The sequence below is a fragment of the Macrobrachium rosenbergii genome, chromosome 59, assembly GCF_040412425.1.
Source record: "Macrobrachium rosenbergii isolate ZJJX-2024 chromosome 59, ASM4041242v1, whole genome shotgun sequence".
NCBI lineage: Eukaryota > Metazoa > Arthropoda > Malacostraca > Decapoda > Palaemonidae > Macrobrachium > Macrobrachium rosenbergii.
The window spans coordinates 25,950,698-25,965,674 of record NC_089799.1 but is presented as its reverse complement, the minus strand read 5'-3'; the positions used below and the strand labels follow the sequence as shown (position 1 = coordinate 25,965,674).

Genomic DNA, 14,977 nt, shown 5'->3' with positions numbered 1-14,977 from the left:
AGACACCAGACCACACCAGTCATGTTAAATATCACAAGACCATGAGCATTTGATGTAAGAAAATAAGGATTTAGTATGAAAACAAGCAGAATGAAAGAGTTAGAAGTATGAAAAAATTCCTTCTAGATAGTCTGGGAACATTTATGTGCACATACAACCAAATGAAGGATAAGCTTGGTTGTTTGCTGAGACCTATGGAACCTGCTCAGCATGTGCACTGCTCTCCTTTTATGGCTGGTGCTCTACTTCATTAAGAGAAGGTTTTTGTGATACATTATGTGGCACTCAGAGTGGCTGTGTAAGGTTTTGGTTTGTTATGGAACAAAACAGATTTTTGGACTAGAAGCAATATCCTTATACTATTCCTAATAAAAAAGTTACATTTGTTATGGGCTACAGGTAATGAAATGTTTAAATGATTTCTTGTGTTTGGAAGTGAAATCTTATTATTTTTATAATTTTATAGTAATTTAATCAGACCACAGTTGTTGGTTACATATATAACTTTTAAACATTTTTAGTGGTGGCTGGGGAAAGTGTGCTTGGTCACCACTGTGGATGAATGGATGGGGACTTAGTGGATCCACAGTAGGAGTATTTGGCTTTGGAAGAATAGGACAAGCTGTCGTAAGACGTCTCCTAGGGTTTGGTGTTAAGAGATTCATTTATACAAGTCGTTCTCCTAAGAAGGAAGGCAAGTATTTACTTTCAGTTGAGCCCTGATTGATAAGAGATTTTATTATACAGTGGCACCTCAACTTAACGGACAGTTTTAGGGTCTGTCCGTTCTACTAAGTAACGAAAACTGGCAATGACCTACATGATCGGGTACCATGGGGCCAACTTGCAGAGCTTATATTGTAGTGTAATTGCATACACAGTACAGCAGATTACAGCCCATCCTAAGTAGTATTTTATAATTATCATTTAATTAGAGTTCTGAATTATATACAGTCGACCCCAACATATGCGCGGTTCTGGATTCATGGCTTCACCTATTTGCTGATTTTTCTGTGAACGTATATCCACATTATTCATGGAAAATTTGCCTATTCGCAGAATTTTTGATAGATAAATATTCACTAATTACTGTATTTTCATATTTTTCTGACTAAATACATTTTTTATGATAAAACTATTAAAACAGTCAGGTATAAGCATTTTCAGAGGGGTTTTTTGATGTTTAAGCTGTCAGAATAGGCAGTTATAAGTGTTTTTAGAGGGGTGTCAAGTATTCGTGGATTTTAGCTGTTCGTGGGGGTTGTGATCCCATACCCCACGAATCCCAGGGGTCAACTGTATCATTCAAATTTAGAGATACATTTACAAAACCATACGATATTAAAAACATGAACATCGTTTCTTTTTAAGAATAACAACAGATTTTTTATCAAAAGAGAGAGAGAGAGAGAGAGAGAGAGAGAGAGAGAGAGAGAGAGAGAGAGAGAGAGAGAGAGAGAGAGCGAAACATATAAAAGGCAAGCAAACACTTAATTGTATAGCCCATACTAACGTGATGCTTGCATGTGCATATACCCTGTACACATGCACACTTATTGAAAAATGTTTAACACTACATTACTGTATTGTATTAAGAACAAGAAAGTGCTATACTGTACCGCTTTAAGGACCTTAAGTCAATAAAAATGTACGAGAGAGAAATAATGTATGAGAGAGAGTGAACATGCAAAAAGCAAGCAAACATATCAAGTGTGTAGCTCATCATAATGTGATGCTTATGTGTATGTATACCCTGTATGCATGCAACATTGTGAAATGTGTAACACTACAGTACTGTATTGTATTAAGAACTAGAAAGTGCTGTACTGCTTCAAGTACCTTAATTCAGTAAAATAAATAAGAGAGAGAGAGAGAGAGAGAGAGAGAGAGAGAGAGAGAGAGAGAGAGAGAGAGAGAGAGAGAACATGCAAAAAAGCAAAAAAACACATCGTGTGTAGCTCATCATAATGTGATGCTTGTGTGTGTGTGTATGTGTATACCCTGTATACATGCACATATACTGAAATATGTAACACTAGATAAAGTTTTAAAATATTAATTTCAGCAACGAAGAATTCCTACGGTGTTCCTGTGGTAAGACATTAGAAAGATTTGCAGAAATATTACGTTTATCTGTAATATCATCCGTCTGAAGTAAATTTTCTGCATCTGTAACACTACAGTACTGTATTGTATTAAGAACGAGAAAGTGCTGTACTGCTTCAAGTACCTTAATTCAGTAAAAATAATGTATGAGAGAGAGAGAGAGAGAGAGAGAGAGAGAGAGAGAGAGAGAGAGAGAGAGAGAGAGAGAGAGAAATGATTATTAGAAATGATTTGCAGCGCTGAAATTGTGATTGCATGCAATTACATTTTATTTAACCAATCATCTCATCATTTCTAGGCATGTGACTCTGAGAACAAAAAAGAGTGACGCTCTCACTTTGAAAGAAAACAACTTTTTACGCATAAATTTGACAATGTACTGTAAGCTCATTAAATTGTCATGAAATTTTACATTTTTAGTAAGACATATTCACAAGACAAAGAGCACTTACTTTCTTAGCAAAAGTAAACACAAAAATTATCATATTAATAACAGAGCACAATTTCTTCACTGGGCAGACAACTGAAGCTGAATGACTGACTACAGTATGCAAATAGCAGGGCATGCTAGGGCACTAACCACAGAAACAAAGGACCCATGCTCACAGGCTCAAACAGGAAATCTTCAGTTGTGTGCGCATGCATTTGTTCACATTCCACCCTCACAGGGACGAAAAGTAAAGCATCGTCATGTGTGTTTGTGTACATTCATTCATCGTCTACCCACACAGGCATACCCAGGAAAGCATTGGTTGTGTGTGTGTGTGTGTTCATTCGTTCTTCCACCATCCACTCTCACAGGTGCACCCAGAAAAGCATTGGTTGAGTGTGTGTGTCCATTTGTTCATTCACTGTCCACCCTCACAGGTGCACCCAGGAGCTTGTGTGTGTTTATTTGTTCATTTGCTGTCCACCTTTATAGCCCCAAACAGGTAAGCCTTGATCATGTGTGTTTGTGTGTGTGTGTATGTGTTCGTTTGTTCACTGTCTGATACCCCTAGCCTACTTAGTGGATTATCCACACATGACGAGAAGTCATCCGCTTGGGTGTTCTTAGTCAACCATAACATTCTTACTGGACTTTCCACTAAGTTAAAAAATAATTATATTACTTTTATCGGACACTGGCGAGTCTGCTGAGTAATGAAATCTTCTAAGTTGAGGTCTGTTAAATTGAGGTGCCACTGTATCGGTGATTTGCTAAATTCTTATTTTGGTACTGCAAAGTAGGTGATTAATTTTCAAGTATCCTAATAAAGATCTTTGTTTTTAATTAACTTGACTTATATGTAGTTTTAAATTTTGCCTGACCAGTGTTTAATTTACTTCAGGTACTGAACTTACTGCATCGCATGTGTCCTTTGATGAGCTGTTGAAAGAATCAGACTTCATAATAATAACATGTGCTCTTACTGATGAAACTCGGGAAATTTTCAATGAAGATGCTTTTGAAAAAATGAAGAACTCTGCTATTATTGTAAATACTGCTCGTGGAGGTTAGTTAAATTTTTTATTAGTTTCACCTTTTTATCTTGGTCATTTTGGTAAAAAGTAGAGTAAGCAAAACTATAGCTCTCAGTTTGTGATTAATCAGAATCTCACATTTTTAAGGCAGTGTATCACGAGAAAAGAAAAGTATTTATGGAAAGATAAGAATATCAAGAAAGTGTTATTTTTTTATGAAAGCGTGAGTATACAGGTACTTTGTTCTACAGCTATACGAATAAGTATTAAATCCTGTTGTTTATGTATATCTCGGTTTTATGTGTCCATACAATTTACAACAAGAAGGTTGCATGGAAGAAAGGTAAAAATCACTTTGTTTTAAGTGGTATAATCAAAACTGCACCTAGATATTTGGGGGCCATTTAACATCGCTACCTTTCAGTTATATTTTATACATTTAATGGAATTATTAAATGGGTTATTGTAAGGCATGCATGTAGTTCACTTTTTGTTTATAGCTCTAACTCTATTTCCCTTTCTGAATTTGGGCATCTCTTCTGCTTCAGTGGTAGACTTTGCTACTCTTCTGCTTAACTTTAGAAGAGTGGACTATATTAAGTCTTGCAGGAAAAAGATCCAGCAAATCTTGGGCTGATTTGTACAGTGTAGAAGACTCACAGTTAGGTGACAAGGGATGGGTTAACTTAAGAGATTATAGTCATGAAAAAAAAATTGAAGATGAAGAGGTTTTGCTAGGATTTGAAAATAAAAGCGTAATTGAAGCTAAAGAAAAAGAATTGCAAAGTTGGAGAGAAAACAAGGTATATGAGGAGGTAAATGACGTTGGATGGGTTAGGCTAGAAAAACTTTCAAGTGGTAGCAGAAAAAAAAATAATAATGATTAACTTCTAAAACTAACATATAATCACTGTACTTATCCAGGATTATGGCTATTAAAATATGAACTATGTTCTTAAATCTGGAGATATGCCATTGCTGTTGTACCATGGTCTTACACTCTCTTGGTGCTCCGAAATATTTAGTCTTGGTGCTCCGAAATGTTTAGCCCCTAGTGGGGCAAAGGAGGCATCAAAGAATAACCATTATGGTATCAAGATCTGACACTCAGAATTAGGTCTCGTTTAGTTGCTCTACTATATTGCATGAAACAAAATTAGCTAGAACTTTCTCCCCTCTTTGCTGATTTGTTTTTCTTTCCTTACAGATGAGATTATACCTTCAGTATTTATAAGAACAGCTGCAAAATACAATAAGGAAAAGAGAAATAAACAAAGCATCAGTAAATTTTGATAAACAAGAACCCAATCTCAGAATTAGTGTTAATTAAATCTTCAATCCAAAATCAACTTTATCAAGTTTAGCCATATCAGTCAGTGGAGGTAATGAAGTAAACTTGGAACTCAGATTCCACATTTTTATTAAAACTTCCGGTTATAAAAAATTTCAGTTTACGTTCAACCATTACTAAAAATTTGGTTGGAAATAATAGAATAAAAAATATATACAGAGAAATTGCACATCTTGTAAATATAACAGAAATTACCAATTCGAGAAATTTAGGAAATTAGGAAAATTAATTACACAGATAACCAACAAAACATGCATTGACATACAATGGACAGAGTTCATGATCCAGTTATAATAGTGAATACAGTATATTTAGAAGGTACCAAGAATATATAAGCCTCACTGAAAACCATTACATTTGTAACTTGAATGGGCAAGATCTTAGTAATTGATTAGTAATTTTATGCTTGTATCTCTTAACAAATTGTGTTTGTCTGATGACAAAAAAATAGTAAACTCGACTAATACGGTACTTAAAAACAAAAAATATAACTATCAGCCCAATATAGATGAAAAAAAAAAAGAGTTAAATTTATGCCGTGATTACTATACCACATAGGAGACTATATTTTTATAGAATTTTAATTAAAAGCAACTATTGTCTTTCTTCAATATCCAAAGGGCATATGAAACCATATACATTTTAAAAGTGCAATATATTGGTAGTATTTGAGGCCACATGCTGTTTATTTTATGAAGAACATCACAGACCGCACTTCCCAGGTGCAAATAGGTAACATGTATTGTACTCTATTCAAATACCCATAAAATGGAAAATGGTATTTCACAAGGAAGAAATTTTAGTAGCAAATTACACCCTTAGTGTTCAGTGGTATTGCAAAATAGTTAGCAAATGGCATTAAAACAGTTTTGAAATGAACCTTACCTCTCCATTGTATAACTTTTACTTCTGCGCTAATGGTAGTTCAACAGATTAAAAAAAAACGCGAACACTTGGTTTTCTATGAATATCCATCTTCTATTCATCTACTTTCCCCACCCCACCCCCTCACCAGGGGACTGATAGGTACAAACACTCATAGCTGATCAGTCTACTTTTGTTGCTGGTTTTGGTAGGAGTTCGACAGATGCAATTGGTTTTCTGTTGGTTTGTTCTTTTAGATTTTTAATATTCATTCTGTTAGAACCTGTAAGGTAAGAGTTGCTGCAATAGGCATTATTTCCTCTGGTTTATGCAGGGGATATTATGTCCTGAGGCCTAGGTAGCCTTTTTTGGCCTACTGCTTTGTAAACCTGGTTGTGGTTTTTGGGAAGCTTTGAGGTACTCATTGTTGAGTATTAGAAGTATACCTTTTTGTACATATGTACTTGTTAGTTATCCATCATTGGCTCTGCATGGTTTTGGCACAGTAACCCTACCCCTCCTTCTGCTGAAGGGGGCACCCTCCAAAGAGACCTCAGCTATCTTCATGATGTGGATCTCATACCTGAGTGACAGTCCTCCTAAGGCAGCATTGATAGCATGTGGATTGAGTTCACTGGTTAAAACAAACACTTGTTTTGTACAAAATATTTTGTTACTAAGTAGCCTGTAAAGGGTTGGCTGATTTCCATCTTGAGGTAAGGTTCATTTAAGAAATATAAATACTTAATTTAAGATTTATTTTTTAAATACTTACCTCTCCATATATGGATTGCCCTCCCTGCCTCCCCACATTCAAAGTGGACAGAAGTGGACTGATTGGCTATGAGTGTTTGTAACCTATTGGTCCTGGGGGTGGGGGGAAGTAGATGGATAGAAGACAGATATTCATAGAAAACCAAGTGTTCTTGTTTTTTTGTTTCAATCTGTCGAACTACTGCAGGTGCAGTAAGTATTTAAAGGATAAATCTTAAATTAAGTATTTATATAGTTATGGTATTAAAGTATTTATTTATAGCTTCCTTCAATGCTAGAACTCCCTCTTCCTTAGGTTATGCATAAAATAGTTATCTGTACTTAACTATTAAACTATTAAATTTCAGTTAATTTTGTACCTACCTGAGCATCATAAGCACCACACAATAGAGCTTATAAGATGCAAAGGTTCACACCATGCAGTTGGTACTGATGGCTTTAAATCTCTATAAGAACTGTCTGCAATATACCTGCAGTCATCGGTTAAAATGATTTAAAACTTGCCATCACAGAAACTTGTAATTCCCTTTTACTCTATATGTGCTGTAGAGGCCATTAAAAGAATATTATTTGTTAAACCCTTTTGTTCAGCAAATTAGATTTTGTCTTACAGATTATATGAAGCTGATGGAAATGTAGTCCATTACATACTGAGTCAAGGTTTCAATCAATGACATACGATAGCTTGAGCTCAAGTACCTTATGACATACTTGGGCAGTGTAAGGATTTCATAAATTTTATGTGCTATACTGAATAATGTAAATAACAATATTGTAATAAGTCTTTGATAATCCCTGCACACAAGATTTTTAATGTACATCTACCAAAATTCAGTACAAAGTAGTAGCCATTAGCTTAGTATAAAATCTGCAAACAAGCACCCACATACATACTTACATGCTGGGCATACAAACTTTTTTATATTTTAAAATTTCTACTTGTATCATTGCATTCATTACTGAATTTAACAGCTTACAAGACTTTGCTCAAAACTTACAATGAAATAATACTTCATAATAAGAAATGGAAGAAAGAATGAGATAGTTTCATATGTTTATTACACCTGCTCTGGGGTATTGTGTAGCCTATATTACTTGGTCTTGGGTCTTCATTACTCAGTGCATTTCATTACTTATCAGGAAACCAGAGATCTGAACTTTCGAGTTGTGATGCCAGTTCATCACCTCAGTGAGATTATCATTTCATTATAGCCATTTTTTATCTGCAGTTGACTGAAAACAAAATAAATGATTAGGAAGGCAAGTTCGAAAGGCCAGAGTCTCAAGAGATTGAGGGCCTGGGATAGCAATGATGTTGGTGGAAAGAGGGTGAAGTTGTGAGGAGGAGTGGCATGTTAAATGACATAAGTTGCACATGTACAATGAGTAGTTATCCTCTAGGACAAAATAATGTTAGTAGTAATATTTGTCTCTGAATATGTTTTTTAAAACATATACAAGTGTATTCTGCATCACAACAGGCTGTACATGTGAGATAAGGATGATCAGGAAGTTACTGACCATGATTGTCAGTGATTAAAACATCTGATATAGGGGTTGGCTTCTTTGACAATGTTAGTTATCAAGTCATTAGTAAAGATAATATTGAAGTACTCGGTATAATTGGAACATGTTCTTTGGGTTAGTACTATGAGAGTTCAAAATGGAGTTGTTGGTCATGTTGGCAAACTTCACAAGTGTAAAATCTTTTTAGAATAAAAGTTATTGGGCAGTCTTCCCTCTTGACTTGTTATCCCTTTTATCAGTTATTGTTGACTTTGAGAATTATAAGCAGTCCTGGTGTACAATAAAGTGTTTGTTGTTCAGTAATTGGGAAATGAATTGGTGTGTTATGCACATAAAGCCAAAAATGGTTACTGTGTTAATTAATATGTATTATCTGGTTGCTGTGACTGCTCTAGTTAAAAGAAAGGAAGTGGACATCCTATTGTCCCAAGTCGAGGTTGCATTTTGTTCCTGCTTCTTATGCTTGCTCATTACAAAATTTGTTTTACTGACTGCTGCTTTTGAAAAAGTTTCAGTGAATAAGCAGTATTCATGTCATAGAGCAACTAGTGCCTAATGCTATTCTCCTTGCATTTTAATACATTTTATCTTTATTAATTTATTTTTTCTTTTTTAATAAGTGGGGTCTCTTCTTTTTTTATTTCCCTTTACCTCCTCTTACTTCTTACTAATGGACACCATATTCTTTGGAAGCTTGAATTTCAAATCAATGGCTCCTGTGGGGTTGTTCCATATGAATAGGTTTTATCTTCTGAATGGTAATATTAAGGGCATACTGTACCCTCTGACACAAAAATATTAATAAAAAAAAGTCTTTAATAATTCAACTTAATACTTTCACAGTACAATTATAATACCATTGCCAACTTTATGTGAGCATAAGAATGCAATGTGTCTGTCCGTCTGTTTGTCGTATGACGTCACAAACTTATTGCTGTCTTATTATTTACCGTAGACTCACCTAATTTTGTTTGTAGATACTCAAATATCATACAAACAATGTGAAATTTCGTTTTTCGTAAAATCTCAAATAGATAAAGGTATATAAAGTCATAAAACATATGTAGCGCGTGATGTCACGAAAATACCATTTTTCTTAATGAAATTCCTTCTAACACTATAATTATTCACGTTATAAAAAAAACGAAATTACTTGAGAAAGGCACAACCAGTATGCACTCATAAGAGCAGTTCCAAGAAGCTCCTTTTATTTTTAGAATTTTGGCAAACATTTGAATCCAAAAAAAGTAGTGTTTTGAGTTATGGCACTTTAAAAGTTTCCAGTACCATATTGGAACAAGGTTTGAAATTTTCAGTTCAACATACCAAGAATTACAAGAATATTTCTTGTCTATAGAATCATCATACGTTAAAGAATGCTGTGTTATTCTCACATACAGCTTTCTTTAACGCATATTGATTCTATAGACGACAAACATTCTTGTAATTCTAATACTTACTACAGATTACTGCTACCAACTCATCTTGATAACGTGTTCAGAGCCACCGTCGTCGGCATTCCTCTCTCTCTCTCTCCCTAATTTTGTTGTTTTGTTTTGCTCTTCTAACGGCAATTTTGTGCCTCATTGCTGGGGTGTCATCACAATGCCAAATCATTGCAGAGAGATTTTATTTAACCAGCAGTGAGCACCTTCCCTCCGCTGTCATTGCCAACGACTCATTGGTGTTAGTGAATATTGGAGTAGCGAGAGATGCCAGAAAACACTAGATAATCACACAAAATGTCGAGAAAAGGCAAAAATAAGCTGTGTTGCTACGCTAGGAAGGTATATACAATACTTGTGCAAGTCCCTTTAAAAATGGTCATGTATGTTGTCCTTTTAAACCAAATGGACGAGGTTATGGGCCGCGGACGGTTCAAATTTGTGTTCTGGGCTAAAGTTGGTTGGTTAAAGAATGTAAATTAGCATAAAACTTAATTTTGATATTTTGAAGGTACTGTTTATCGGCTGTTCAGAGGGTATGGTATATGCCCTTGATAGTGAACATGATGTTATTAAATATTTATCATCACAATCTTGCAGTGATCATAAGTAAGTTTCACCATGTTGTCTGTTGTGACTGCTTATCTATTTGTAAATAAATTTTACTTATTTTTTCATCTTTCTTTCATAGGGGTGATAAAACAAGATGCTCTTATTAAAGCACTGAAGACTGGTCAGATTAGAGCAGCTGGACTAGATGTTATGACACCAGAACCACTTCCTACAGATCATGAGCTAATCAGTACTCCTAATTGTAGTAAGATATTTTTATTTCCAAAATTGTGCTGCATGTCCATCAAACCATCACTGTAAATTTTAACACATTCCCACCTGTCTTTTTCTGAGCTTTGTCATATAAATGAAGGTTATTTACTTGTCCATTACACTAACCTCTTCCTACAAAGGTAATTACTGTTTAGTGTTTTTATTTTTTCTTGAACCCATAATTTTTATATCATCTGTTTTTTTCTCTTTAGGGAACTGCTAAGCATGACTGTTTTAATTTATCTAGCCACTGCTATGTATTCAGAATTATATACTGTATCACTCACTTCTATTTGACTTGTTTGACTTTTTTAGTTGTATTTCACGCATATAACTTTTACACAGTACTTTCAAGCAAAATATTTTTATTAGCTTGTATTACATTTGGCAAAAAGAAATAACAAAGAACTTCATATACTTTTCATCTCTATAATTTTGTAGTCTTTCTATGTAGTACCTTGCTTTTTTAAAAGTACTGAAATGTATTTTTATGTAGTGTCCAAAATTTTTTCTTGAGGGTATTTTCATTTTGAGATTCATTATTACTTTGTACAGTTGTCTCATTGATCCATTAGAGTAACCTATTTACAAGTGTGGAGAGACCCCTGGAGCTACAGGAGTAGTAGCAAGTATTCACTCAGCTATAGTTTCTCATGTTTAAAGTCAGAAAGAATCTGTATTTATTCATGTTAATGTAGAGGGTAATTATGGTTCTTTCAGCATAGCATGTTCTCTTAGTTAGGGACAGTATAAAGTTGCTCCACAATACTGCAAATTAATGTTTATTGAAGAAAATTTCAAGTATTAGCTTTTTCATTTTCACATTAACATTTTCCCTAGGGTTTTGTACAGTGCTAGATTCATACTGTATACTGTATGTATATGTTGTCCATTATTATTAACAGTAATCTTTTTCTAATTTTTTCAGCAATAGTTCCACACATTGGCAGTGCTGAAATTACCACAAGAGAAGGAATGGCTACTCTTACAGCTGCTAACATTATTGCTGGGCTAGAAAACAAACCTATGCCAGAAAACCTTTGTTGATGCTTGTTGAAAATATATAAATATAGTTTTTATTGTTGTTCAAGTGGATTACACACTTGGTATTCTTTGAGAATTATTTTTTGTTGACTGCAAATTGTCTAACAATTTCTAAGATTATTGTCCTTTGGTTTTATTTGTGGAGAACTTGAAAGTGGCTGAGCTAAACCCAAGTTTTATTATGGATATTTGATTTTATCTATTTTTCTGTAGTTTCCAGATTGGTAATTATTAAAAATCCTGATTGTAGATGAGGTTTTGGTGATTAATAATAGTAACACCTCATCTTATCTGACTTTTGTACTTATCAGTTAAATTATCTTTTCTGCTGTAGTACCATTTTAGATGTGATACATTTTTAAACAAAACTCTTAAATTAAATGTTAAGTGCATAGTACAGGTTAGTTTAGGGTAGGACCTTTGTGGAATCACTGTTGGCTGCAAGATATCTAGAAAATATTCAAGCGCACACTGAAATATGAGATCTTGTTTTATCAGAAGCCAGAATCCCTAACATCTGTAAGTAGAGGTGCTACTGTATTCCAGATTGTTGAAGGCATTTTGCTTTTTAAGGATTTTTTCTTGGATTGTGGGATTTCATCTCTAGTTGGATTATGTAAGTGTAAGAAGATCGTAGTCAATTCCAATGGGTCCTGGCAGCCAAGTCATTCCTAGTGTCTGATGATTGCATACAAACAGTGGTCTGTACTATTATTTCAATGGCCAAATATTCAGGCAGCAGTGACAAATACATGTATAGTATTGCCAATTATAGTTGTTCTAAAGACTGTATACAGCTGAGTTTTAGTTTCAAAGACTGAACAGCTGAGTCTTAGTCTCAAAGATTATACAGTTGAGTTTTAGTTTTAAATACTGATGCTGAGTTTTTTTTTTAATTCATCCCACAATATTTGTTTCATTTACTTCTTGAAATGTAAAATCAAGTACAGTACAGTATATTGCTTGTGTTCTTCCTTACTGCCTGCATATTTTGCCATTTAAATGATACCTCCTTCTTATGCTAACATATACTGAATCTGACACATTTATAATCAGTTGGTTGCAAGGGTATGGTAAAGATTCCTTCACTCTGAATCAGTTATAGTTTACCAGATTAAGCATTGTTGTTTTCGAGTTGGCCATCATTATAATGGGATAGACTCTTGTTCCTAGAGTAGCCCATATCAGTTAACAAGATGATTTATGTGTAGTTCTTTTGGATTTCCTCTTTTCAGTTTTTTGTTACTAGTGTTTACACTGGTTTTATTTCACCCCCCTTACATATTCTTTCTTCTTTTGGAAAAGAATCTTATTCCACTGCTTTCTACCCTCACATTTTGGATTTCCACTTACTGTATATGAGATATCGCATGAATAGTGATTTTTTTACTTTGTTGTATTTCAAACTGTTATTAATTTGTGGTGGTTGTGGTAAACATTATCTTAAGCTTATATCAGATATTTGGTTGTGGGTACTTATATGTGGCACACTGATCTATTTGCTGTAAACAGTGGTGTTGATACTTCCATCAACCGCACAAGACAATGAAATGGAGGGATGCTTTGCACCTCTGAACAACCTAACCAATTAGTCACCAGGACTTCAGGACTACATACTTTCATGGGTTTTTCACTTTGGCATTTCTTTCAGATTTCTTCTGGCTGTAAATACCATACATAAATCTCAGACCATGAGCAAAATATATATTACAAAAACTTTCAGAATGTGTGGTCTTTACTTTTTCAAGATATTTTTGCTTTGTTCTAAGTCAAACTTTTCTTTTGTCAGAGATTTGTTTTCTGCACAAGACATTGCAGAGGCTCCAACATAATCAGTGTTATTGTATTTATTTTTGAGCAAGCCCAGAGTAGTACACAAATTTAGTAAGTCATCATACATGGCAGTGATACTGTTCAAATCTTACTTTTCATGTATGTGCATCTAATTTATGGGAAGTATTTTCTTCATTGTGGCTTTTTCATGTGTTAGTCGTCAAGTCCTTAGGTTTTATTAGCTTGAAGGCCATTTCTGTGATTTGGTATTCTCTAATTAAGAGACTGTCTTGTTTTGAATGGGCTTCTATTTCTAGAAATCATGTCCAGTTCTGAAGATTGCACTTTTCACAGTTTGTTTTTTGTTACGCTGTATTGTGGAGTATGGGGCCAGCCCTCTGAGAGCTAAGCAAATTATCTCAGTGGTCTGTTTAAACAACTATATAATAAGAATAATGTTGAGTTTAGGGATAATGATGGCTTGTGTATTCAGTATACACATGAAATTGAAATGTTTGCTCTACGGCACGAGAATATTTTGGCTGATGATAATCTAAATGTACTAATGATTATTATTGGGAAAAATGGTTGTGTACTGAAGAGAGTATATAGAATTTCTAGTTTACATGTAATCACTGAAACTGTTCCTGAAACCTGGTGTGGCAGATCCTTGATTGGACTTGAGGCATCAAAATGATTGACTAATTTAGGCTGTAGCAAATTAATGTTCAGACATCTTTATTGTAATATTACAAGTGGTAACTGAAATGCTGAATTTGAGGAAAATTTTTCCTCTAAAAGGTATAAGAAATTACTTGATATAACTATCTGTACAGTAACATATGTACAATGTCTGTACTGTACTATTTGTTAGTTTTATTTAAAAACCAGTCTGTGATAAAGGTTATCTAGTGAATGAACTTTGCATGTGGTCACACTTCAATTAAAACTATACTCTGCTATATCAGATTGTACTGTTGGGAAGAATGATATGTAAAATGTGTAAATCATGACATACACATAAGTAAGTTCATTGCAGCACAGTAAATTTGTACAATTTTTATTAATTTTAGCATTAATTTACCTTCTTAATTACCATACTTAGTTGTTATGGTTGCAGTTTATAGATGAAATTTATGTTGACTTTCTTATGGCTTTTACTGTAAATCTTATCAAATTTTATGTTATGTGTTGTGACAGTTCAATCATGTAGGTTGCTGAGTCTCCATTCTTAAAATATTTTATCACCCATTAGGTCTAAACATGGCCATTCTCAAACAAGTCTCTTGTCTCACTATAGAGGAGTGCTGCACCAGGATGTAACTTCCTCCTGCTCTCGCTGGTCTCCTCTGGTCTTCCACCAAGAACTCCAACTGGAATCTCTGTCAGGATACCAGTCAGTACAGAGTCCTTCTACACTCCCTCCTTCTGGGGTGCAGGAACAGGAGTAGGAGTGGGAGCAGAGATCATTGATTCCTACTGTATCAGAGGGAACTGCTCTCCAGCATAACATGGTGGAGCAACAGACACTGGAGGGCTTGCCCCTTCAGAAACTTTATCCTTGGACTGGAGCAGTGGTTCCAAGAGGTCATTTTGCTCATTCTTAAGCTTAATGATCATGGGAAGGTGGCCTCTGCTTTAGCTTTACCAACAGTCTCTCTTTTGGAGTGAGTAGTGAGTTCCATCCCTGAAGTAGGACCATTGGTGAAGCTACTTTGGTCACAGCTTTCCACTGGTGTTTTGGCAGAGGTGAACTCAATGGTCTGTGGATTGACCCAGTCCCCTTGCAGCCAGCAGATCAGGA

At 34.7% G+C, this 14,977-nt stretch overlaps 1 protein-coding gene across 5 annotated transcripts in view; it reads left to right on the top strand.

Annotated features, from left to right (window-relative positions):
• The window catches only part of LOC136837455 (glyoxylate reductase/hydroxypyruvate reductase-like), a 63,921-nt gene extending 49,681 nt beyond the window's left edge, over positions 1-14,240 (top strand). For all 5 annotated transcript variants that reach the window (XM_067102237.1, XM_067102235.1, XM_067102236.1 and 2 more), the window contains 4 exons: positions 522-694; positions 3,438-3,602; positions 10,223-10,348; positions 11,285-14,240. In XM_067102237.1, coding sequence (XP_066958338.1) covers positions 522-694; positions 3,438-3,602; positions 10,223-10,348; positions 11,285-11,403 — 583 coding nt within the window. In that variant the 3' untranslated portion in view covers positions 11,404-14,240. The remainder of the gene's footprint in view (positions 1-521; positions 695-3,437; positions 3,603-10,222; positions 10,349-11,284) is intronic.
• Positions 14,241-14,977: the final 737 nt, after the last annotated feature.